We start from the raw sequence: 27,741 nt of genomic DNA, 5'->3' as shown, positions 1-27,741 counted from the left end.
TGCATTTATGAGAACTTGTGTCAGTTAGGTCTAGGTGCTAAGTAAGCATCAATTATAATCAGGGCTTATAAAAGATCAACCAAGGATATCAATTCATTTGTTCCCAAAGCTTTCAAAGGTTTTCTGAACTTGAAAAATGCTCTATTTAACCAGACTTCATTTGAGGATCAGTCTTGTCTGAGATGGAACATACCCAATCTAATAGTTAAAAGCCACGTGAAACCTTTAAGATGAATAAAAAGGCAAATACTCAGACACAAAACCAAAGAGGAAGAGGACAAGGAAGAAGAGTCTGGGTAAGGGGGAAGAGGAAAAGGACAGAAAATGAACAAAATAGAAGAAGAAGAAAAAAAGTTTACCCAGAATAAACAAAAAAATTCGAGTAAGTACTAATACTTTCAAGCTTTTGATATGCCTCCCTTTTCCCTTTGCTTTAAGACTTCAATTACATATTTGAAAAATCTAATTAAGTCTAACATTCTTTTGAATACTGATGGTCAAATTCAGGAATTCCTAATAATAATAATATTTATATTATCTAATGATTTTATGAGGTAAGAAAAAAATTAGTATATTTTCTCCACATTATTTTAAGCTTTATTTACATTAGTCTCTTCAAGATAAAATGATCATTATATTCTCCTAAAATCATTCATTAAATAGTACCAAAAATGGTTTCCAACATTAAAAAAAAAAAAAAAGAAGAAGAACACAAGCCCATACATTTTAAAATTTGAACCAGAAAGAAACAGAATTAAACTGACTTCTAATATCTTACTTTATATAGTAAGTTGTTGGTTAAGCATGACCAAAAAGGCTTACCCTAATTTTTTAATCACATGATCTGGGAAAAAATGAGCATACTTCAGGCAAGATAAAAGTGTCAATAAAAGGTCTTTAAAGTTATTCTAGTTTTGAAAAGTCAATGTTAGCCTTTCCCACTTCCCTCCTTCATGCTATCCTATTCGTTTAACATGCATAACAAAATTGTAATCAAGAACCATTCCAACAATGGTTCCCAGACTGGAACCATCTAGGTCTGATGGAGGCCTTATTAATATTTATTAGGTGGTTTCTGGAAGGAAGGAAATCTATCTTCTACTTCTCTTATATCCTTTTAATCCTTTGGGTATATAGGGCAATCTATTTTCTGAAGTAGCTTTGCTACAAAAAGCATTCAAAGACTATGTATTGGAAAACTATCATATTAGACTATTACGCTTAGGCCTGATGTCTGACAAAGGACTCTTCACTAATAAAGGTGCCCACCAAGACTACATAAATCATCCATAAATCATAAATCAACACATAATTTCTGACCTCCTTCTACTGTTTTAGTTATCAAGCCCGTTCATGTGCTTACTTAAAATTCTAATCCCTTCAAGCTCTAAAAGAGCTGGTACTTACAGTATGTATCTACCACTTATTTAAAGAGTACTTTTGCACTCTCACTAGCTATTATCCAACCATAAATTCTGCCCTTGTTTATAATTATAAGTGCCTGGAAAAGGCAGGTTTCTTAAAATAAGAATATTTCCCCCTCTAGTTCACTCAAGTGAGCTGTGGAATTCTATCCAAGATTATCAATTCACCTCACTTAACTGTTGTAACCAGGAAAAGAAGAAAGGGAGATCAAGAGCAGTTAAGTATAAGAGCTTGCTTATTTTCCAGGAGGCTTTTAACAAGCTTTCAACTAATTAAAACAATATTATTCAAAAGCTTTAGAACATACAAGCCTATTAGTAAAAGAGCAATATAAATGTTGAAACAAAACAGAATTTTTGGTCTTTTAGGAATCTCCTTCGCTTAACAATGTTCACTTACCCACTGGAATTAACTTGCTTTGACACTTTCTTTTTGAAATGTCATCTTAAAAACAACAAAAAAAGGGATTTCAGATTTTGTCTTAGACTAGTTTATTGAGGAATAACAAATTCAAAACCCAAATAGATGATGAAAATGCCTTACTGCTGGAACATGTAAACATCATGTAGGTTATTGGGTGAGAATTACAGAGAAGGACAGCAATATTATAAAAACTCTAATGGTAGTCTCCACAAATGACAATTTCTAAATGTTAATAAATAGAAGTTTTTAGAATTAGAATTAAGTTAAAATAAAATTAAAAGACCAGTGAGTTATAAGATGAGAGAACATGTTTGAGGACTAACTGCCTTTTACTATATATTTAGTCTCTATTTATAACATAAAAATATAATATTATGTTCCTCTTAAGAAGTTTGGAATATCTAAAACAATATATTTAAAGCTAAATCTTCACCCTATCTTAAAGCTGGGAAAATTTGAAAACTAGAAAGAAGGTAACAAGACAGCTAAGACGTTTTCCAAAATATGTCCTATAGATTTTCTGTAACAGGTTCTATAACAGGTTAAAAAAAAAGTTCCATGAACAAATAAGTTTGTGAAGCAATACATAGTATCTCTCTCTCTCAGAGATTAAAATATGTATCAACTGATGTGAATGTTCAACAGTATTTTCTAAATAAAAAAAATAAAAAACAAAAGCACTCAAAGCAAATGAACATAAGCTCATAGATCCAATAAGTGATATTAGCAAGGTTGCATGTTAACTACAAAGCACTGATGAAGGAAATTACAGAAGACCTAAATAAATGGAGAAAAACAAGATACAATAAAATACATATTAGTCTGTTATTGGCTCAAAGAGGTCCCATAAAAAAAAAAAAAAAAAAAAAAAAGCATGCTTAATTTTTTTAACCCAGCATTTTCCAAATGTATTTAACTAAATAGCAGAACTAATATTCTCAGAACACACCTTCTAGATGGATTAGGCATAAAACCATCTGCACAAAAAACTAATGACTTTTGTATTCTGACAGTGGTCTAAGTTGCTTAAATAGAGCCTCTTCAACTATGTTTACTCTTAATAAACCATATGGGTTTTCTTTTTTAGGCAAATAAAATGTACTCACTGTTGTAGTACTTCCTTTCCCTTCTGAATGGTGCTCTCAGTCAATGACAGGTTGCTAAGGGAGTTATTTCAAGCCAAGGTGTAAAACTCTTGCTAGTAGTTCCCAAGTTTAATGGAATTGGAAGCTCTATAACATTAGAGTATTTCTCACAAGGAGACAGATCAAACTCCACTCTTTCCTAGTGAAGCCTATCACACAGGATTCTAGAGTAAATAGCATAGATCCAGTAAAGTTCAGAAAATTAAGATCAATAGGAAAAGTAGTCCATATATATCAAGAGATACCACCTATCAAAGGTGAAATAAAGAAAGAAAGGAAAGAAAGAACAGTTAAAAAAAAAAAAAAAAAGCCAAGAGGATACAAGAATGTTTTGGAAATAAAAATGAAAACAGAGAGAGATGACTAACAAACAAGATGACCAAAGAATACACAAAAACAGTATTAAGCGGAGACACGAGATGAAAGGACAGTTGACAACCCCCTATGGTATGCAATCCAATATGTGTGGTCAACCCCAGACTTTAGGGGAGGAAAGATGTATTGCAGGGGCTCCATCTGAAAGTGCTGTGGTCCAACAACGCAACACTATTTTTCAGCTTCTTTAGGTGCAGATGGAAGAGGCTCAGAAATTCACTAGAAACTGAAATAGAACTGTGTGTATTTTTTTAATTCAAGGATGCCTCTTCGGATTGAAAATAATCTTTAAAATATACTGACATAAGTGTCTAGTCAAGGCACATGCCCAGTATAAGAGTAACACCGTTGGGACAGAGAAATAAAACAAAACAAAAATATTCCTCAGATTCATTTATTTTACTATTTTATTTTCTGTGCAATAAGTATATTAGCAAGTCTTTTGTATTATATGCAAAGGAATGGTAAAATTCAGTGCAGTTTGAAACGGCAATTTTAAAAGCCCTGGTATGTAAAATAAACGAAAAAACAAAAATTTACACTTCGAAGAGAACAAGGCTTGAGCCTACTAAATCAAAAACGCCAAAGGAAAAAATCAGTTCACCTGACAATCCCAGCACCCTTTGGCTGCAGCTCTCCCCCATGATGCTTCCTTAAAGACTACTTTGAAGGGAAATGTAAATCAGAGGATATTTGGCATAAATCTAAAAGCAACATATTTTAACTTTAACTAACAAACATCATAATTCAGGGCACCACACTTTAGGTTGCTATTAATAAAGGTGAGACTTAGAGGATAAAAGATTAACATCATATCTGCTGGTATTCATTTATGCAAAAATAATTGCTGTGGATTTTTCAAACAGTTATGCTAGCTTGATTCTTAATATTGATAACCAAATAATGTAAGGCTCAAATTGTCTTATGAATTATAGTTAAAGTTAGAAACAAACTGACTAGTATGACTATAATAATTTGAAAAAGACGGCACATCTTGGGTAATACCCTGCCATGTTATTTCACTTTGGAAGTTATTTCACCTTCAGAAAAAAGGAACATGACATAAACAAATAACCTGTACATTCAGTGCTCAATAAAGAAAACTTCAGATTACCCAGAAACGTTTTAAACATGTCTTTATATATAGCTCCTTTGGGTAGATTACAATATACGAAGTTATCAAATAGCAAAATTCAAACAGTACTTTTTGTATAGGTTTTTTAAATTATTATCTAGTTTATTATTCTCTTAGGATTAATTTAAATAGTGAAATAAAATGTCTCTGTTAAATAATATAGCAGGGTCAAACGTAGATGTCAACATTTTCATAATCAACTGTTAGGTTTGGCTATCACAAACAAAATTTGGGCTTCAGGGGGTAGATACCAACAGTATGAAGTTGACATCTCTATGTATATGGTACACATTTATGAATGAATAATCTCTCCCTCTTCATCAGCAGCTTTCATATCTCCAGTAAAGTCCTTCTGTGTAATCCACAACCTCTGGTGGGAATTGTGAAAGGCCGAGCAATTGATGAAGAAATAAAGAATATCAAGTACAACCAAACTTTATGAAATCAAAGCTTGAAGACACTGCATGGAATCCCCAAATTCCATCACCCATATGTTCTTAAATTGGGCTAAGCTATCAGTACAGATTCATTCTAACTCTGTTTATACTGCAACAAAACAAGACAAAACAAAATCGGCATGGCCTGTAGGACAATGTTTGAAAGGAAAGTTTCCCGAAATATGTATGGTGGAAGAAAATGCATTTCAGTATTTTAGTGACCTTAATCAACTTATGCTTTTAATGCAGAAATTTAAGTGTGGTAAATTATACCCACTAATTTATTTAAGAATTTATCAGCAAAAATGAAAAACCTTTGGACTATGATCAAATATGTGCTTGTACTTTTTATTGGCTACTAATTGGCAGAACTTCACTGTTACATAATTCTAATATTCCTTTGAAGTTAATGATTTCGGTAACAATTGTCCTCTTTTTAATATCTATTATGATCTTTTAATATCAAACACAACCCAGATATAGCCTAACTTTATCACTACATCATTAAAATTACTAACATGACCTTGTTCTAATACATTTAGGATCCATTTTAACTCATTAATTTACGTATCATAACTTTCAATCTCTGTCATTAAATAGGTTAGGGGTTTTTTGGTAATATGTTTCTTTTTAATATTTTTATTAGTGGTAGAATAATTTATAGCTTTTTGTGAGTGTCATTTGAATTTGAAAAGATAACTTTCAAATGTGCATTCCAGGATGTCATTATAAAATTTTGTGCAAACGTACTTCAAAAGTAAAAGTTCAGATCGACAGTTCCTTTTGTAAAGTACAGTAAAACTGAAATATATATATATATATAATTATCTAAAAAAGCAAAACCCAAATCCTCCTAAAAACAAATTTTACTTTTTAAATAGATACGAACTTTTGAATCAAGTAAAATTCATTAAGTCATGCTTTTTACTTCCACGTTAATTTTATCTTCAAACTACGGTGGAATAAAATAAAGACCTAAACATTACTTAATTAAAACTTTAGTAAACAAGATTTTTTCCACTCGCATTTTGTTTTAAAACTTCAAGAAGAAAGAATGAAGACCCCCATGAGATATTTAAGTTTGATTCACATAAGTGGAACTATAACTTTCTTCTAACTTTGTGCAGTGGGCAGGGATTTTTGTGTGCTTTGTGCACTAACATATATCCTTCACTTAGAATAGAGCCTACGTAGTACCTAATAGATATGCAAAGAATATTTTTGAATATATGAATACAGAAAAACATTTAAAACAGGATGATCATCTAAAACGCAGTAACAACCCATCTGTCCAGAATTAATGACCAAGATGATGTGTATGTTAAGGCCTTGGAACTAAGCATTACCTATGTAATCATAATGGTTTTATTTGGAACAATAGCTGAACAATAATTATTTCCTGATACTAAGAAGCAAATACGATGAATTTATAAAAAGAAAGTTTACAAACTAGCAAGTTCTAAAACATTTCTTGGGATATAAAAGTCTCAATAGAATCCAGGTCATAAAAATACTTGGAAAATCAAGACTTGACAAGTGTCTCTACAAGCTTAGGAAGGCAATTCAGAAGAAACCACACTCTAAAAACACAAAAAGGTTTGTCTGAGCAGCAGCACCAGGGTATTTTACAATAATTCCAAATTGCCTGAGGCATCTTTTTACTGGTTTCCTGGTATTAGTTTTAGAGTTAAAAGGAACCAATTTGGAAAGGGCCTGCAGGAAACACAAACAGCAGTTTTCTTCGCCCCTAATGTTTTCTCATACAGTAATCAGAAATATAAAATAATATATGTATACTTTTTTTCCTATATAATTTTATAAATAATATGAGACTCCCTAACGCTTCACTTACTTTGGAAAAACAAGGAAAATCGTATGATGTTCAAAGAACATTGGGGGAAAAAAGCGAGAGCATTTATCCAGTTAAGAATAAGTTATGAACCCCACATTATGTGTGATAGTTAGAGAGTTCACTATAATAAATATGCTAAAGTTAAGAGAGAATATTTAACGACATCTAAAAGAACCAGGTGAAATCTAGCTAGAACAAAAAAAAATCAAGGATGACTTATTAAAAAGTTTACTAAATCATTTTGGAGGAAATAAAGTACTTAATCATAATCAGAACATATATTTTCACCATCTGAAATATCATCACTGAATATGTTCTGGAAGGAAAAATACGTACCCATATGGAAAGGGAAAAGTAGGTATTTAGTGTAGAGAGCAAAGGCAAATAATTCCTAAACTTCGTGAGAAAAATACTAACCCTTAAAGTAATAGGTAGATTTTTATTTTAATTTTCCATATGAGAGACTATTAACTTAGTCATTGAGTCTCTTAATATTTCATGCTTTTTATTTAATGATTTATCCTTACACCTTTAATAGATAATACAGGCAACTGATTTCTATAAAAGCTTTTGGTTTATATGCAGGCTTTTGGGCTGTTTTTCCTGCAAACTATTAGAAACATCTTCAATGAATGACCACTGCTACATTTAGGAAAAGGAGGTTTTTCCCAAATCTTATACCAATAAGAAACAAACACCTTCTAAGAGATAAAATATAATTTCACAATTAAAAAGAGACCAAGAGTTAAAAATTAAAAATTACACAATCCATGGGGTGAATGAACACTGTACCTTTGCAGCCCTTTAATTTTTCTAGTATGTTTACCAATTAGAATCATCCTCTTATTGATATAGTGGATATTTTGCTTTAATTTAAAACTTGCCACAATTCCAGTTACAATAAGAAAAAGTGCTCATAGACCCCAACATTAATACTCTCAGAGGCCAAGAGAACTCCAGACCAACTCTACACTAAATGTATTGACAACCGCATAAACAGCTTTTCTTCAGGGCCTTTTTATGTATATATGCACATATGTACTTTTAAAAAATGGAGATGGATGAAGATATGTTAAGCAAGTGGCTTCTGAATATCAAGGAGATGATTCTACAAACTAAGTCAATTACTCATGCAGAGAAAGAATGAAGAATGATCTTATCCCCAATAACGATGTTCATGATCCAACTTATTTGTCATATTAACTTATGCAAAATCATAGAATATCAACAATCACAGCAGAAAAGTAATACCAGAATCTCCAAAAGATTTAGTGATTCTCTCGTGCTTCTCACTGTAAAATATTTCAAGCATCTTATAAAAGATTTTTAGGTTGACTGCAAAATAAAGTAAATAAGTAAAAAAAAAAAAAATTAGAAAAGAGAATAGATGAGTATTCACAAATGGGTAGAAAGTAGAAAAGTACTGCTTGGCTCAGAAACACTACATGGACTGTGACATCTGTGAAATTTATTGTCCAGCTAAGTTTACAATGACTTAAAAATTAATGATAACAGAAAGAGGGGTATTAAAGGGGGAAAGGAAAAATCACTGACTAGAAAGAAAATGATCACTCAGTAGCAAACACCTTTGAATGGAAGAGCTACAGTGAGGAATGACAATGTGCTCATCAGTTATGGCCACCCTGAAACAGAAAAAGGAAGTAGAAAAGAAGTGAAGTAAGGAAACTAAATTTTTCTCTAGGGAGAAAAGAATAAAATCAATCTCTTATCAAATCCTCTTAAAAAAAAAAAAAAAACCTGAACGTAAAAATTCTAGTTTGACTTTGACTGTAATGGTTAAACACATTTAGGAGCACATTACAAATAGCAAACAAGGACTCAACTTCTGGGAATACATAACCTATAAATAAATAAATAATTTTACCATCAAAACCAGATTAAGATGTATTAATGGAAAAAGAGAATGAAAGTAGCAGTCATAGGAGAATCAAAAGGGCAAACATATGGTTACATCAAGTTTCTCCATTAAAAGAAAGGCATAGATTAGATATTGATGGTATTTCAGTCCTTTAGAGAAAAAGTGGCTAAACTTTAGACAATGAGAGTGAGGGAAAAGATCTATTAATTAAACTTATGAATCATTAGTAATATACTATAAAATATAAAATGATAAATTTTCTAGAAATTTCCATGGCCCAAAGCACAATTACTGGTACTAGGCTTTTGGTTGTTGTTTTCTTTATCTTGGGGAGAGTGGACGGTGGGCTGTGTGTGTGAGGGGAGTGGGTGACACTGAGGTGGTGACAGAAAAATGTAAGGAGACCAAAACTAAACTAAACTAAACTAAAAGGGAGCAACTGAGAGAAACCTGTATACTTCAAAGATAAGACTAATGTCTGGATAATACCATTTTATAGTATATTTTGATACTTTAGAGAAACAGAAACGAGTTAGACATCTAATGATAAGTTTATTAACAGCTACCCATAAAGTGGAAAAACGAAGTTAAAGAAAAACTTTATGAAACCAATTTTAATGTGCCTTGTCCTCCGTTTTTGCCTAAATGTAGCTGAGAATCTATATAAAGTCACATAAGCCCTTATATATAATGGACTCCATGAAGTCAACTGTTCTCAATTACATCATCAAAATTACCACAGAACATTGACATACATTTGGCAACAAAATCAAGTAATTACTAAACAGAGATATTATAGTTAGTCTGTATGTATACATATATAAACATATATGTAGTAAATGCAGCATGACTTCATATATAATTTAAAGTGTTTTTCTTGATTTCATATGTAACGAAAATAATAAAGAACATACGCGTATTCATCAGAGATTTAAATTTGATAACTGCTGGACATAATCTAGTCAAATTTAAGGTAACAAACTGGGAAAGAACAAAATATGCATAAAGGCTTGCAACTGTAAATAAGGGCACCCATTTCCAAAGCATAATATAACAAAGCATTACACAAGGAAAGTGAATTCCAATGCATTCATTTTTATTGTAGTTCAATGTAATTATTAAACTAGAATCTTACTTTAGGAGTAGCCAGTTTTAAGTAAATTCAAAATATTTTTTCCACTGGCAGATTTTGTATTGCTATGACTAAACTTTTAGAGCTATGTATTTTCTTCAAAACAGCCTATGCCTTCGTACAGAATTTGAATCACGTACCCATGCCTCTGTCTGAATGGGCCTCATGTTGCTTAGTAGCACCTCTTCATAGTTTCCATAATCAATGAATTTAACAACTGCTGTCATGCCAGAAGAATGGAGAGCTTCAACTTCTGCTCGGTAGAACTGAGGAGACAAAAAGGAGTTGGGAATGTGACAATCCACATTGTCTACAAAGGGCAATGTTTGATGGAAATATAAATACAATGTATATTTTTTGAAAGCTCATTTTTTAAAATTATTTTTTATTGAGCTATGTATATATTGTGAAAGGATCACCACAACAAGTTTAATGTCCATCACCACACAAAGTTACAAATTTTCTTCTTGTGCTGAGAACTTTTAAGATCTACTCTCTTAGCAACTTTCAATTACACAATATTTGAAAGAAAAATTTTAAGAGAATAATATTTTTAAGAAAGAAAACTTACCTGCAGATAATCATAAATTGGCTAAAAAAAGAGATAAATTCTCTCATCCATGTGAGTTCTGACATACACTGGGCAGTAGTAAGATTTCAGGACAGAACTAAGAAGGGTCAGTAGAGAAGAATATTCACATGTTAATGGGAATAAAAAAAAAAAAACACCCCACAAAACTAGTGTTCTGTTTTGTTACAAGCCACTGAAGCCCTTAACCAATATTAGTAAGATTATTCTTATGTACTAATCAGAAAATATAACTATGAAACCAATTTGACAATAAATTTCATATATAAAAAAAAGAAAAGAAAAGAAAATATAACTATGGAGCATAAATATATGACAAAAATAAATCTCAGAGAAAAAGGCTCCCCGCCATAGTCATCACAGGCTAATGGGGTGAAGTAGGGATGTCAGATAAGGAGTAAACACATTACTTATATCCAGGATTTATCAGATTTGAGACACTGAAAGACAAAATACTTTTATTTTATCAGTTTACCTAGTATAATTTGGCTCTGGGAATTAATTCACATTAATAAACTCAGAAGGAGCTGATTTACATAACAACAACAATCTTAATTTTTTTCTGTTAATGTAACCACAAGTAGGTCAACTAATTGGAGTACTTCTCTGCTACAGGTCAACCCATTCAGGACCCAAATTATAGGTCTGAATGGTGCTTAGTGAAGACAAAATGAAAAGTAAAAACTATTTACTCTTAAGAAATATTTCCTTCAAATTAGGGCAATTGGATGCTCTACTATAACACTCTAACAGTATCTCTTAATAAGCCCACCAGAATCAGAAAATGTTAAAGGCAACAAAAATTCTTATTCTCTACCTCCTTCTAAAATATGTTATCCTGAGTACACCAGGGGGAAAAAAAATCTGTTTTTACTGATTAAATAGTATACTTTACATCACAAAGGTTATTAAGTTAATCCATGGTGTTTCCTTCCCAGTTCTAGATGCTAGCAAGTTTAAAAACACCATGCTGGAATTCTTTTTCTTATATTAGAGTTCCTGACATACATTCAAGTCTATCCTTTTCTCCTTTATTTCTTAGTTTCACACTTCTGTGATCTACGAATTGCTGTGAGTTTGTAAGCTTCTCAGATAATTATGTCAGTTCTGGTAAGTTCAACAAACAAGACTCATAATAAGTTGACATCCTTTTAGGAGCTTAGAGTCTAACAAAAACAACTGTGTGAAAAATGACTTCTATATTACATGGAGGGTGGAGAGTACCGTAATAATGGTGCAGTGACATGGCACTTAATAGGGCTGAGGAGTTGGGGACGAACTTCCTGTGGCAGATAACAATGGATACATTCTTCAAGGATGAAGAAGGTTTAGCCAAGCAAACAACTGAGGAGGGTGCATCACGGGAAGTTACAGAGACCTAAAACATGGAGATGAGTGCAGGAAACTACAAACAGTTTAAAATTAATTATGGCGTGATGTGAGGAGGGTCAACCAATAGGAAATAAGACAGGACAAGAAGGTAAGGACCAGCTGAAAGAGGCTCTGTATGCATGCTGCAGGCTCTATTTATTCCACAGGTAAAAGATTTTAACTAGGAAGAATGACAACGTCTAAGACCAGGATCAGTGATGGTAATTCCAATGACAAATTTAAGAGGAATAAGGTTTAAGGCAAGGAAACCATTTTGGAGGTTGTTACAGCATTCCAGTAGAGAGAGCAGAAAGAGCTGAACTAATTATAGCAATCCAGAAGGAGGAGAATTGGTCCAAATTCCCAATCCTTCTATGGAAATAAAGGCTGAATGAAGGCAAGGTAGTGTAAAGAATTTTTTAAATGATAGATTATACCAACTGGTTAATTATCTGCATTACATCACTATAATGCTATTATGGCTAGAGTTTCCTAAGGACCGTTACAACTCACGTTTTTCTTAAATCTTTATCTTGGTTGGTCTCTGGTTAGAAAATTGGGAAGTTGCTTATTCTTGACAAAACATTTAAAAGCTATCTCTTAAATTAGGTGTTTTCAGAAGATAACTAATCTCATCTTTTTCAGAGGGTAAATACTGTTTATTTGTTTAATGGTGTAATACAGAGAGAGCCTACAGTCCCTCACTCTAAACTGAGAGTGCATATCCAATTAAAATCAAATTAGTCACCTCAGAAGATCATGCAATTATTCTAAGAACAAAAGCTCAAAACACTTTGGGAATTGTTAAGTACTGTCTTTCACAAACTATATGACATTATATTAAATATATTCAGGAAAGGCAACAGATAAACTCATTGTTATTGATTTTTTTGAGATAATTACAGTTAAAAGTAAACTTTATTAATAATTCCATCAGGTGTTTGAAGAAATTAGGATAATAGCATAACCAGAACTATCTGATATATCCCAAGCACCTGACTCTTAGCAGCTACTCAATTACAGTTTAGTCAATATTTGTTGAAGAACTTGTCTGTTAAATCCAATATCTAAATATATGTAGCTCTGTTAATATTTTCTGTTGCTTTATTTGTTCCTAGTCATTCATTTTCTCTTCCTCTCTCTCTCTCTCTCTCCATTTTTAACCATGCCCTCTAATTTTTTTATAGGATTGCAGACATTGCAGATGAAATATTGAAGAGGTCTTAGAAAATGTTATTTTTCCCAAAAAAGGGGATTATATTTTCCTTTGGCAGACAGAGTACAAACAGGTATCTCTGAGCCTGTAAATCATTGGTTTTAGCTGTGTAATGGCTTATTTGTATGAGTTTTGCACTTACTATTAGGGCATGATCCTTGTGGGATTTCAATGGAAATCCTGACTTATCTACTAAGACTTTTGAAAATTATTGGGCTTTCAACTCCAATCATGTACTTTCTCTGCTCATCAAGATCACCAAAAATCTCAGATTGTCCAATAAAAAAAAATACTTTTCCATTATCATCTTAATCACACTTTCACAGAAGCATCTGACACAAGTGGCCACTCATCCTAAGATAGACACTGTTAGCTCTATAAACCTGCACTGATTTCCAACTACTTCACCTTTTCTTGCCTTTATCATGAGGGAGAAACAGCTAAACATAAGTAATCCCTCACTACCCAAATCAAATAGTTCCTGTATGTTGGAAAGTGGTCTGAGTTGTTAACAGTCAGAGTCTGAGTAGTGAAGAACACTTGCTTCCTAAGCCTTCCTAACAGCCGGGGAAGAGCCGTGCGAAATAGTTCCAACCAGTGAGATTGTTGAGATTTCTGGAAAGGCTGTTGCTTTTCTGGAACTAAAAAAAACACAAAACCAAAACAAAAACAAAAACCGCTGTCTCCCCCTCCTTCTAACCTTGAATGAAAACTTGACAGTCGGGATGCTGCTTGTAGATAGATGCTATTCCACCATCATACAAAAACCTTACAGGACTGTGCCATCTAGCTATAGCAGCCAGTACCCCTCTCCTTGCTGCTCTCATTAGGAAACATCTAACATCTTGCTTATACTTCATCATTCACTGAACACAGTAGGGCCCATTTCCTGATCCCAGGACCTATAGGATCCTTTTAAAAGATCCAACCACATTCCCTAGTCTGAATTTCAGTTCCTTGAAAACTGTAGTTAACTTTGCCTCCACCTCTCTGTTTAGCCAAAGATACACTCTCATGGGCACAGCCTTACTTTATGAACTGAAACTATTCTACCCATGAAATAATTCTTTTTTTTTTTTTTTTTTTTTTTTGCTGGACTCGATCCTCACATCCACCCAGATCTATACTATGAGTCTGTTTATTACTATCTTGCTGGTATCTCCAGTCCCCTACCACTCTACTTTTTTCCTACATAAGTGCCCTATTCAGAATTAACTAATTAACAGAGTCCATAAATAATTATGAAATCCCTATATTACAGGAGAAGCCGGGCTGCAGAGGAAAACTAGACAGACATAGCCCTGCCTTCAAGAAACTCAAAATTATGGTAGGGGAAGGAGTTATCAATCCAAGAACCAAAACCAAAAATACAAATTGTGGTAAGTTTTAGAAGGTGAATAAGGCACTGACTGAGAAAGACAACAGTGTAGAAGGGAGGAGGGGGCAGGTCAAAGAAGGCTTCTCTAGGAAGTGATATTGCAACCAAGCTCTCAATGATGAGAATAGTTGGTAGAAGAGTATGTTGGGCAGAAGGGAAAATATGTGCAAAGGTCCTTCTCTCTGAGGGTTCCTTTTTCCTCTTTCCTTTCCTGTTCTCTATTGGTCTTCTCCCTCTCACCCAGGCTCTTTTAACTGATCCACCGTATTCCTTCTTGACCACATCTTCTGTCTTTCCCTTACCTTTTCTCCATGATTTCCCTCTTTCCACTGTAGTCAGCATATAATGTAGAACTAGAGTGTTTAAATTATTGGCTTAATAATTATCATTTATTATTAGCTAAATAATTAACCTTTCTGTTATTTCTTTAAGTAGGCTGATTGTATATTTTCTTTAATTTAGATGTAATCTGCAGAATTTAACTCTGTGCCACTCAATTCATTTTCTTCCTTGTGAATCAGTATAACTTTACTAGAAAGAAAAGCAAACATTGACAGTTCAGTCGGTAAGTGAAATAACTGATCAACTCTACTTAATCGCTTTTAAATACTATTCCGATAGGCAATCTAAAATCAAACCTTACTTAACCAAATCTTATGAGACTGATTCTCTATAAGGATCCGTAAAAAATATTAAATATTTTACTTTTCCTCTTTTATAAATTACATATCTATAGATCTGTTCAAAGACTCTAAACAGATACAGCCATAGAACAAAACTCATAGTCCCAAAGCAATGGCCTTCTACAGTCTCACTAGGGGGTGACATTTAATAACATTAGAATATGAAAACGTTACAGCATGCATACCTTGTTGTCTTCCCAATAAAGTGCAAAACATTCATCTCCAGGTTTCCACAATTTTGCATACTCCATAGGAATAGATGATTCTAGTACTTTTTCTGGTTTAATTGGCCCAGATCTTCTTTTGGGCCCACTATTGTAAAATACTTTATCATCATAGGGTGTAGCTGTGATGGGTCCTGCTGGCTTAATAGGTCCTACTCGCCTGCCCTTCAGTGGCATTTCTGTCTCTCCATTTGGAACACCAACGAAACTATTAGTTCGGACGGGATTCTGGAAATCAGTATTTACATTAAAATGTTTTTCAATTTTTACAGCACTGAAACTTTCGTTATTTATTGTTCGTGGTTTCCTGTCATAAAAATGATCAGGATTTGTTGTTTGGTTTTCTCTTTTCCCACGTTTTTGATTATTATAGTCAATGGATTCTTGAGGAAGTGGGTTTTCTTTTACCTCTGCATAGGACGGACCTTTTCCTGATCTGCTTTGCATAGAGTTATCCCTTTTTTTAAAAGCACCATCATTGTGCTGAGAGCTTAAAAGGTAGGAAGCATCTTTAGTTCTGTCATATCTAGAATAGGGTCTATCACACTTGATTCTCTCTTCAGCCCATGCTTCGGATCCTGAAGAAGTACTTGGTCTTTCAGAACCTCTGTTTCTATGTAATCCACTGCCTTCTAAAACTGACTTTGAATTTTGGGGGTCTCTTTGAAAACGAGGAGGCTTTTCATTTCTTGGCTGTCTGGTATCATTTCGAGGCAGATACCGTGGTTGATTACTATCTTTGACTCCATTTTGCTCAGTATTTGACAATCGGTGTTGTCCCTGATGAAGCTGCTGTGGCTGTGGTTTAGGTTCTGAAAAGTAAAAGTTATTATATGTATATTAAAATGAAGACTCTGAATTAATACTGAATTATTTAAAATATCAACAAATTATTATATCAATACAAATTATCAAACTTCTATTTTAACATTTTCCACTACCTTCCCACCTCATTATCTTAATCCCTCTCTGCTTCCTTATAGTTCTATATTTCTAATGTAGTTTTCCTGGTCAGCTGCGTTAATGAAGTAAAGAATAATTCAAAAGGAATTCGTCTTTGTCCTTGAATGTTTGTACTCTTATAACATAGCTATCTATATGTGCTGTTCTGGTAATTCACTTCCCAAAAACAGTAATGAAACAGAATTGCAAACTGCTGACCCAGAAGCTGCTATGAAAGAACACAAGTACAACCGTGCTCAACCCTTTCCTGAATCCCACTTCAATTTAAATATGTACAGCTATCATTGGCAGTCAGGTTCTAGCCTTTGCAAAAAATGTTATTCCTCAAATCTTTCTGCATCTAGAATTGCTAAGTGTTTAGATTACAGGGGCACCTGGGTGGCTCAGTTGGTTAAGTGTCCTACTTCAGCTCAGGTTATGATCTCATGGTGCATGAGTTCGAGCCCCATATTGGGCTCTGTGCTGATGATAGCTCAGAGTCTGGAGCCTGCTTCTGATTCTGTCTGTCTGTCTGTCTCTCTCTCTCAAAAATAAAGGTTAAAAAAAATTTTTAAAAAAGATTACAAACAGATACCCTACTTACAGAAAAGAGTAATTTCTTTGACTTAGTAATTAAGAGTAACTACTACTTGGAAATATGGAAAAAAGTGTCAAAAATATGATTAAGCATAATAGCACAGATAATGTCAAACTAGAAACCCAAAGCAGTAACATGGTAAACATATACTCATAGATAATTTAATGGCTGTATTTCATGTAGTGGTTTTTATTCTATTTCGATTAGTAACATGCCATTTATACTTTCTTCCTTCACTGTTTCACACAGCATGTCTGTAACCTTATTACCAAACCATATTGAGTGGTCTTTGATGTGCATGTCTTGTTTCTCTTGTCATACACAAGGTCACAATATTTCTCAACAGTGGCACTAATGACATTTTGGGTGAGACTGTTTCCTGCAATGCAAGAAAATTAACCTTTCTGACCTCCAGTTACTAAATGCTAAAGAATCAAAGCATCCTCCGTAGTTACTGTGACGAACAAAACTGTCTCCATACATCTTCAAACACCCACCAGAGACAAAAGGTGCCAGGTAAAATGTCTCAAACAGGGATAAAGAGAAGACCTTTAAAAGTTCGTGAGTGACAAAACAAGTCACAGTAAAAATCAAGACTCAAACTGGCAAGAAACCTCTCAACAGAACCACTGGAAGCTAAAGCCAGTCTAATAGGCTTTAAACGTCTTTGAAATTAAAGGAAAATTATTTCCTAAGTACAATTCTACATCCAGCCAAATCACCCATTAATTTCGACAAAGAATACATGTTTCCAATATGCAAGATCTCAAATAGTAGCCAAGACTGTTTACAGGGATGTTTTTTAAAAATCACTTTTCCCAAGATTTTCTTTATAAATATAACACAACTATTCTATTTTTAACAACTGTAGTCAATATTAAATCCTTCTTTAGAGAGAAGAAAAATGGTCACCTTTGGTTTCTGCTGGCATTATTATCCAGGAGTGAAGATTTAGGAAAGCAAGAATAGCGAACATAAGCAGGACACAAATGAGCATTTTCAGCATAAAGCATGTACTGGCATTTGTTCCACTCATTATTGGAGGATAAAAACAGCAGCTGCCTCTTGCTGACTATCTGCTATGTATTAAGCATGACACGCTAGCATTTCACACACATTATCAATAGGCCCCACAGTCATCTTCAGATACAGGTGTTATGAGATTTATTTAACAGAGAGAGGTCCCATGTACAGTGAGTTGAAGACAATTTTCAGCTTCCAAAATAAGTCAAATATGAAGGTATTTTATTTGTCGTCAATTAGGTTTGAATAGATATTTCAGAAGTAAGCATTTTGGATGTACTATGATTAGGAATAGATTTTTTTCTTAAATTATTCCATTAAGGGCCACCAATATCTATGATGGTCAGGAAGCACAAATAACTTAGGTCATCATGAGAGTAACTAAGTATTCTGCACTACAGACAGGGATCTGGATAACCATGTATACACAATATGGGAGAACTTGACTTCAATTCCTCTAAAAGGAAAAAAAAAAGATTGCTATATTTATTTAATTGATGTACATTAGAGTAAAAAATAAAATGAGTAATTCACTAATACACATTCATTGTATATTATAATATACATTATATATGAATATACTTTATCTCTATTATTATGTTGAGATAATACTGTCAGGGAAAAATCCATTAAAAAAATTAGTCTTTTAACTAAGTGGGGTGCCTGGGTGGCTCAGTCAATTAAACGTACGACTCTTGATTTTGGCTCAGGTCACAATCTCATGGTTCCTGAGATTGAGCCCTGCATCAGGCTCCACATTGACAGCAGGGACCCTGGTTGGGATTCTCTCTCTGTCCCTCCCTGCTCTCACACCCGCGTGAGCATGTGTGTGCATGCTCTATCTCAAAATAAACAAACATTAAAAAAAAAATTAAATAAAATAGCTCTTAGAAATAAACTAAATAAGGCAGAAATTACAACTGCGCTTTTGAAAGAATATAGTTTTCATATACATCCATTTTTTTTCAAAAATAAATAAAAGTAAGTCAAGAAAGGAAGGTTCTTAAATGTTTCATCATTCTTGAACTTCCTTAACCCTGAGATCTTTTGTCCTACATTGTTACGTAAGGAAGTCAGATACAGAGTAGGTATTTTGAAACTGAGCTAACATATTAAATAAATAGCAGAATATGCTTAATTACTAAATTGTGGAAAATGTGATTTTAAATAAAGAAATACCCCAAAATCAAACAGAAAGTTACTCAGTTCTCCACTCAGAATCTACTTGCTCTCTGCCACATTCTTCCAAAGGCATGATGATTTCAAACCACCCAAAATACTACTCAACACTACCGGCCAGGTCTACAGTCACTCTAATAATAAATATACTGAGATACTTTTCTGTATAGGCAGTGGAATAAAATGTAGGGTTTTTTTTGAAGACCTGAAGAAGAAACATGAAACAAAAACATAAATAGGTAACATTTAGTATTTAATGGGAGAAAAAAAGGGATATTAGCAAAAATAATGGAAAAATTCATCACAAAATAGACGAAACTGTGACATCTAAAAGATCAAAGTGATACCCTCATCTTCTTCTTCTTTTTTTCTGTTTTTGTTTTTGTTTTTTTTTTTAAGTAGGCTTCACACCCAACATGGGGCTTAAACTCATGATTCTGAGATTGAGAGTCTCATGCTCCACTGACTGAGCCCGGTCAAGTTAAAAAAAAAAAAAAAAAAAAAAAAAAAGAACTTTTATGAGGGGTGTCTGGACGGCTCAGTTGGTTAAGAGTCCGACTCTTGATTGTGGCTCACGTCATAATCTCACAGTTGGCGGGATCAAGCCCTGCATCAGGCTCTGTGCTGACAGTGTGGAGTCTGCTTGGGATTCTCTTTCTCTCCCTCTCTCTGCCCTACCCCCAGTAAGTTCTTCTTTCTCTCTCTCTCAAATAAAAAATTAATTAAATTAAATTTAAAAAAAAGTTCATATGAAAAAACTAATAAAAGATTGCTGTATGAGTTCAGTCTGACTTTTGATAAAATGTTCCTATTACACTAGATCACGAGTTTCAAATGTATGTTTATAAGATAACTGATTATAATGTTTTACATTCCCATGAGTTGAAATGCAAGGATCATTAAAAATTTTTATTAATTGCCACAAATTATTTGGGTTTGTATATAAGAATGTGCTGAATTAATCAGGCATCTGAAACTATTAATATTTCTTTGCTGAATATTCATTTTGCAGTCACAGTTGTACCTACATTTTGTAGTAGAAAATCAAGTACATTTTGTTTCCCAAGATGACTCTTCAATTTATTCTGAGACATCTACCAGAAGAAGAAGTGACTTAATATTTATTTAGATTTTACTATGTGCCTGACAACTCTACTTAGAAGGTCTTTTGCTTACATTATTTCATGTAATTCTCATAACCACTCCGAAGGGCAGTATTATCTTTATTTTACAAAAAGAAACAAGCCTAGAAGCTGGAAAATGTTGGTGCCAGAATTTACTCAAATCTAACTGAAACCACTACTTTCCACTATGCCAAGCTGCTTGCCTAGAGAAACAAAACAGAATGCAACCAACAACATGTTAGTTACAATTTTGTCACCTACATCTGTTCATTTCTGGTGAGATGCAGAAATCACAAAGACTCTTTCCTAATCCCTGTTGGGCTGAAAAAATAAATTTGGATACCAGGAAACTTTGGATATTACCAGAATCCTGAGCTAAAATTAATAATCTCTTTCCATTAATGCAAAAACAAACAAACAAACAAACAAACAAACAACCCGAAACCCCTATTAACAGTTGGCTGTACTTAGAATCTCACAAACTGACACCCAGAGGTAGCAAGTGTGTGGGTACAACCTCTGCAGAAGGGCTGCATAGGTTACACCACAGCTCTGCCAATTAATAGTTTTGTAACCTTAGGTAAGATAAGCTTTTCTGAGCCTCATCTTTAAGGTATGGGATAACAGTAGAGCCTACCTCAAAGGATTGACTAAGTTTAATACATGCAAAGTACTTAGAACAGTATCTGGCTTTAATAAGCACTCAGTAAATGTGAGCGGTCACTGTTATTATTATGATTACTATTAGCATTATAATTATGCAAGCCAATTTAAACAACACTTGGATGGTAAGGCACTTCCCTATTTACACGGCTCCCCTACCACAATCCCCTAACTTTAGTTAGGATCCTTACCTCACTGTATTTATTTTTTGTTTGCGTTTGGTTTTTTGTTGTGCTTGTTGTTGCAAATAGGGCAGAAAGAATGCTTTAGTAAAAACTTTACTGTCAAATTATGTAAGTCATATTATAGAGAAAATTTAGATCAGAAAATCAAAATCTTACTCTAATACTGTTTTCTACTTAAAATATTATAAACATTCTCTAGATAAAATTTCTTTTATATACTCTTTAAAATGTTTCTATCTTAGAAAATACTAATAAATATTTTAAAAAGTAAAAATTACTAATAATCCTATCATAAAAAATACATACAAAATAAAAGTACTACCTTCTGCCTAACCAATTCCACCTCTAGGGATGGCCACTATTAACATTTCAGAGGTTATTCTTCCTTTTTATATAAGCCATATAGATATATCTATACATATTTTTAAATTTTAAACAACAGAAAAAAGGCAGACTCACCCATATCTCATAGGCTGTAGTATACTTTTTTTTTTTAATGTTTATTTTTGAGAGAGAGAGAGAGAGAGACCGCGTGCGCACACAACAGAGCATGAGTGGGGAAGGGGCAGAGAGAGAGGGAGGCACAGAATCCGAAGCAGGCTCCAGGCTCTGAGCTGTTAACTCAGAGCCCGATGTGGGGCTCGAACCCACAAAATCGAGATCATGACCTGAGTCAAAGTTGTAAAATTAACCAAGTGAGCCATCCAGGCTCCCCGGCTGCCATATCTTTCCAAGTCAGTACCCAGAGTTATCTCATTCTTTTTGATATTGCATGTTTGTTTTTTTTTTTTTTTCTTAAAGGAGGGTACTTTAAATATTATTAAGTATTAACCAAATTAAGGGTGGGGTGTACGCCTTACTTGGCATTTTTTTTTCCAGTGCCTGGCTACAACAGTCAGGCAAACAGATGGTATTCAGTAAGTATTTGCTCAAAGAAAGATACAGTTACTAAAAGCAATGGGCATGGAACAAGTTTCCAAGTTCAAAACCATTACCTGTTTAACACTGTCACCTGGGCTCAGCTAAGAGGGCAATACTGAAATAGAAAATACACTTCCCTGTATTATTTTCTGTATGAAAGGTTTGCATGAAAGCATTGGGACAGAGTTAGATTGAGTTCAAGTGATTACAGACAAAGACTGCACAACATATAAACACTGAGCTCAAGCAAAATAAATTAATTCTCCCACTTCTGAGTGATGCGTCGTTAATAAAGTCCCAAAGAGCCCCAGTTTCTTCATCTGGAAAGTGTGGATAATTATATTTATTACAAGATTATGGTGAAGAATCAATTAGAAAATATTTGTGAAATTGCTTTTCTTATGGCCCATATAGGGCCTTTGGAATTAGACTGACAATTGAAAGTAAGTCCCAGTCCTACCATTAAGCAGCTGTGTTACCTTTTAAAACTGGAATAATGCTACCTACCTATTTCCTTCATTAAGTTACTCTGTACTATAGTTAGTGAGCACTGATTATGGACAAGCATCAACACTGTTCTAGTCATTGTATACAAAGCAGTAGTAAGGCTCCTAAGTGCTCTCTCCGGTGCTGCTTTAGGTATAATGGGAAGAAGTAAACAACAAATAAGTAAACCAACTAATAACACAGCTTAAAATTGTGAAAAAGACAAAGAGGGAAATATATAGACTTTTATATAAAACTGGGAGGAGTGGGTATATACCAACTCAGGGGGAGCATTTCTCTGAAGAAGCCGTGCTTCGGTTGTGCTCTAAAGAATGAGAAGCAATGCAATGAAGTCGAGAAGAGTGGTCCAAGGAGCAGGAACAGCACGCGCAAAAGTCCTGGCCTGGAAACTTGCTTCGTGGAGTCAATGTGTTCCTAAAAAAATCCTGGCAGGCCCAATTTTAGGTAAAAACACAATCACTGGTAATTATTAATTTCAAGGGAGGAACAGTTACAAATAGCAATACCCCAAAATTGATGTCCTTTATGCCAAATAAAAACAGCAAATTCCAGAAAAAAAGACACAAAAATGAACATTAGTAATTGGACGTGGCGTTTTCTTTCGTTATTCAAAGGCGTAATTTTTCTTTTTTTAATTTTCATGATACTCTCTCTTAATTGTGATGAACGTTAAGCTTAAGGCTAAGCTCACAAATAAACATGTGTGATACTCAGTGTTCACAGAATTAATCCTTTAGTATTGCAAATCCTATTCAAAAACAGAGAGAAAAAAGTCCATGAAAAAAAAGGGTGGGCGTGGCGCCTAAAATCACCGCTGCTATAAACGAACGGATAGAAGAACGCTGAGGAAACACAATGTGCACCCACAGTACAGCTGCTGCCCGTTCTCCAGTCCTGCTCAAAAGGCAGGCAGAGTCCGAGCCAGTGCTTACAGGTGCAAGAGAAAACAAAAGGTTTATAGTTCGGGGAGTACACTAGGATTGCTCACATAGGTAAATGACCAAATGAGCTTAGCTCAGGGTACAACTATAACACCCTCACCTTGCAAATATGGAAGGGGGAGAAGCTTAACCAAGGGCATACAATGAACTGGGGTAGAACTGGGATTAACCGAGCACTCAGGTTCCAGACTCCAGTATTAACCTCCCTGCTATACATCCTCAACAACAATACCATTGTGCTGGTAACATTAAGTCATTAATAACCAGGAGTCATTTTCAGTACTTCCTCACAGAACACAGGTTAGCATTACCATAAAAATATTTTTGCCAGGGTTAAAAAAAAAAAAAAAGCATTTGCTATATAGGTCAATTCATTAAATGAAAATACATATATTTAATTCAGCTGATTTTCCTCCTTTTTCTTCCTTATAAACAAATTGCAGGAGTATAGCTTCATCACACATCTCATATGCAAAACATGCCACTGGATTCATTTAATTTTTCTTCTACCTCTAAACACATTAAACGCATAATGTCCTCTTTAGAGGGCTTTTCTAGCCAGTTTGGCCTTTTCTTCATCCGTAACTAATAGACACTCTAAAACAGAGTTTTTTTCCTGGTAAATGAGAAAAGTCTTGTTCTGTTTTCTTTTTTTTTTTTTTTAAGTTTATTTATTTGTTTTGAGAGAGAGAGAGAGAGAACAAGCAGTTGAGGAGCAGAGAGAGAGGGGAGAGGCAGGCTCTGCACTGTCAGTGTGGAGCCAGACACGGGGCTTGAACTCATGAACCCATGCGATCACGACCTGAGCCAAAATCGAGAGTTAGACACTTAACTGACTGAGCCACCCAGGGGCCCCTGAGTGTTTTCAGTATATTTTGATCACACATCCCTGCAGGCCTGCACAGTGCCTGAAGGTGTCCCAGGAGTCGTCCTTCTGGCTTCTCTTCAGATCTCAACTTAGATTTCACTTTTTCTCCTTCAACCCCACAGACAGCAACCAACTCTAATACCAAGTGAGCACTGTCAGTCATACTTCTGTGTTTCTTGCAAAACTCAAGCTGGATTATTTCATCTTCCTAGCGTATTGTGGACACATAATAACACAAGAATTTTTTTAATCCAACGTGGCACTGCAGCCTTACTGTCATCCCCATACTACTCACTGCCATTGATGCCTTTCGTTCAGCTGTTCATTGGTCGACTCAGGTGAGTCAGGTAATGTCCCCCTTGTTGATAAACTGGGAGTTTATACAAGAGATGCTAAACTTGTGAGTCACAAACCACTTAGAAATGCAATGTGTATCTTTCTGCTTTAACTCAAATATCAATGTGTACTGCAAAAACACACTGGAAGCGTCGACTAAAATGTCACTTATTATCAAACTTGTAAAAACTCAAAGGATGGTGTGTCAGAACAACTAAAACTCTCATACAGGAAATATCTGTCAAGCGTAAGAAACTAAACTTAACTTGTGTGATCTTTTCTTCCAAGCTGATTAGTATTTTCCAGGATCATGACTATGATAATTTTAGACTCCACATTATCTTTGTAACACATTTCTTGCAAATTTCACAGAAAACTATAGCAAAACAAAAATGAGAACTTTCACAATTTGAAGCCAAAATATGCTAGTGACATTTAAAGGTACTTTATTTTTAGGGGCAAAAAATGAAAATAAGGAGAATTTTTAGAGAGAAGAAGCAAAGGAATGTCCATTTATGGGCTAGAATACTATTTTTAAAAAGCCACAGTACCCCACTGCAACAGGTTACCTACTGATACAGAAAATGATTCTGGTAGAATAGCTGAAACTGAGAGTAATCCTCCAACAAGTGAAACAAAATAAACATAAGTCATTAAAGGTATTTGCTACAAAAATATGGTCTCAACTGATTAGTACATGAACTCACACCATAAATGAAGCATAACACCTTCTAATATTCCTAGATCTATATTTCAGCCATTTTATACATAATTGTCAACTAATTTTCTCAATGATACAAATCAGGGCTATTTGTGTAAAATGTCTTTAGATGTTGTATATATTCTGCAATAATCACAAAACTCTTCGGCTCTGAAAATTAGTCTATCAGCTCAAAATCTGTATACTTTGTTTCCTCAATAAAAACAAAAACAAAAACAAAAACAAAAACAAAAACCTTTCCTCTACAAATTTATTCTGAATGAGTTCTGATTTAGATTACAAAATATAAGAACAGGGGGGGCGCCTGGGTGGCGTAGTCGGTTAAGCGTCCGACTTCAGCCAGGTCACGATCTCGCGGTCCGTGAGTTCGAGCCCCGCGTCAGGCTCTGGGCTGATGGCTCGGAGCCTGGAGCCTGTTTCCGATTCTGTGTCTCCCTCTCTCTCTGCCCCTCCCCCGTTCATGCTCTGTCTCTCTCTGTCCCAAAAATAAATAAAAAACGTTGAAAAAAAAATTAAAAAAAAAATATAAGAACAGGGACTATATCTTATGCCTTGTAGGTACATACAAATACAAGTACTTATTAAATGAGTATGTTTTCCAAATACTGTAAAAATAAAATGTAAACTTTAAAAAATATTATGTGATAGGCAGGAAGAGAAATCACCCATCATCTCAAGCATTTAGCTTCACTTTTTCATGCGATATTAAATGTGTTCTCTCTTATCACTCTCTTCAAAATCATCATTTTAATATCCATATAACAATTATCTGCCGGATATCCTTCAGCTTATCTTTCAATCCTACCACTTCACTAGCACTATTTTTGTCAAGGTCTTCAATCAGTGGTGTGCTGGACCCAATGTGAACATTGTATAAGACCTAACGTTAATTTTCAGAAAATCTGGAAGCTGATTGTTAAACTATTGATTGTCTGAGATCAGCCACAGTGGAAATATTTACACCACAGAAATGAGGAAAAGCTAAAAAACAGGGCATTCCCTCACCCCCGCCTCTTCTCCCACAGCCTGCTGTTAACATTCACCTGTGTGCTATTTATGCTATGTAAACTCAATGGACACTTTTCATCTTGTCTCTCACTCACTCTCATACTCCTCCTACTTCTTTCAGCTCTTTTCTCAGTTTCCTTTGCTGGCTCCTCCACCTCTACTTGATCTCTAAACACAACTGCTTGCTTGATGTCTCTCCTTGGTTTTTAAAAATTGGCGTATCTTAAAATTAAACTGTCGGTTGCTCTTTCCCCAAAAAACCCAACAGATGTTTAGAAATGGGGCATGGTAGAAAGAGTTCTGAGTTGGGAATCAGACAGACAGAGGTCCAAATTCCAGATCTTTAGTTCTTATGGGTAATATGTTTTATCTCCAAGCCTATAACTTACCTGTCAAATGGAAATAACAATGTATCTTTTGCATTTGCAGATGATTAAACGATTTATGAATTAATAGTATGCAAAGCACCTAGAACAGTTCCCAGCATATAGTAGATGTTCAATAAAGGCACATATTTTATTTTATGGTCATTAAATGCTTAAATGAATGGACCATTAATTGAGGAGGAGGAAAACAGAAGAATGGCAAAAATGAAAAAGAGGCTCACTTGTCCTAGTATTCTGAGCAAAGCTGTATCTCTTCTATAGATCTAAGCACCAAAGAAAATTAATTATATGTCATAACTGATAGCATGGTTAACATATTTAAAAAATATGTATGCCACATAATTTGATTTCTGTACATTTGTCTGAAAAAATAATCATCAATATGTAAATTTAACCAAATTTAACTAAAAGACTATTTTGGAAGGTTATTGTTATAAGCAAAATTTGGAAACTTTCAAATTACTAACAGCATTAATGGAATTATAATCGATTACTATGCAGCCATTAAAAATCATGCTGACACAAATATATAATTACATAGAAATAGAGTTATATTTTATTGTTGGGACAAAACGCAGGTTATTTAAGTATGATCTCAAACAGAAACAAAAACAGAATATGGTGATGAGACCATGGGCCATTTTCCTTTTCTTTTGTTAACTATATTTTTAATTTTTTCTAAATTTATCAGGTAACACAGATACAACAGGAAATAATACACTTCTGTGGTACGTGATCAAAGAATTTATTAACCTCAATTCTTAGCTCCTATTTTTAAAATGCCCTTCTAAGACATGTTTTAAAAAGTGCATTTCGAATTTTTGGTAAACTGATTTTAACCAACTTTCTATATATTTCCTTTAAAAATTTTCACTAAAATTATCCCTAAATCCACATACAATTTTTGTATATAATTATCAAATTCAAATAACTACTAAATTCACATTTATAATCAGGACATTACATGTGCAGCACTGCAGAATATTTTCACAGTATTTTCATTTGAGAATTCCACAGATTACATGAGACATTCAACACTTTGTTACAGAATAGGTTTTGTATTAGATGATTTTGC

The 27,741-nt window shown here is 34.1% G+C and overlaps 1 protein-coding gene across 6 annotated transcripts in view; it reads right to left on the bottom strand.

Moving 5' to 3' along the window:
- The window catches only part of TDRD3 (tudor domain containing 3), a 160,721-nt gene that overhangs the window by 25,427 nt on the left and 107,553 nt on the right, over positions 1-27,741 (bottom strand). For 5 of the 6 annotated variants that reach the window (XM_049647042.1, XM_049647039.1, XM_049647038.1 and 2 more), the window contains 2 exons: positions 15,226-16,076; positions 9,944-10,069 (listed from right to left, as the gene is read on the bottom strand). In XM_049647042.1, coding sequence (XP_049502999.1) covers positions 9,944-10,069; positions 15,226-16,076 — 977 coding nt within the window. Of the gene's footprint in view, positions 1-536; positions 8,436-9,943; positions 10,070-15,225; positions 16,077-27,741 lie in introns of those variants that run through there. The other variant, XM_049647041.1, reaches the window with a different exon arrangement.

Source organism: Panthera uncia, assembly GCF_023721935.1.
Source record: "Panthera uncia isolate 11264 chromosome A1 unlocalized genomic scaffold, Puncia_PCG_1.0 HiC_scaffold_16, whole genome shotgun sequence".
Lineage (NCBI taxonomy): Eukaryota > Metazoa > Chordata > Mammalia > Carnivora > Felidae > Panthera > Panthera uncia.
This window is presented reverse-complemented; position numbering and strand designations above follow the sequence as displayed.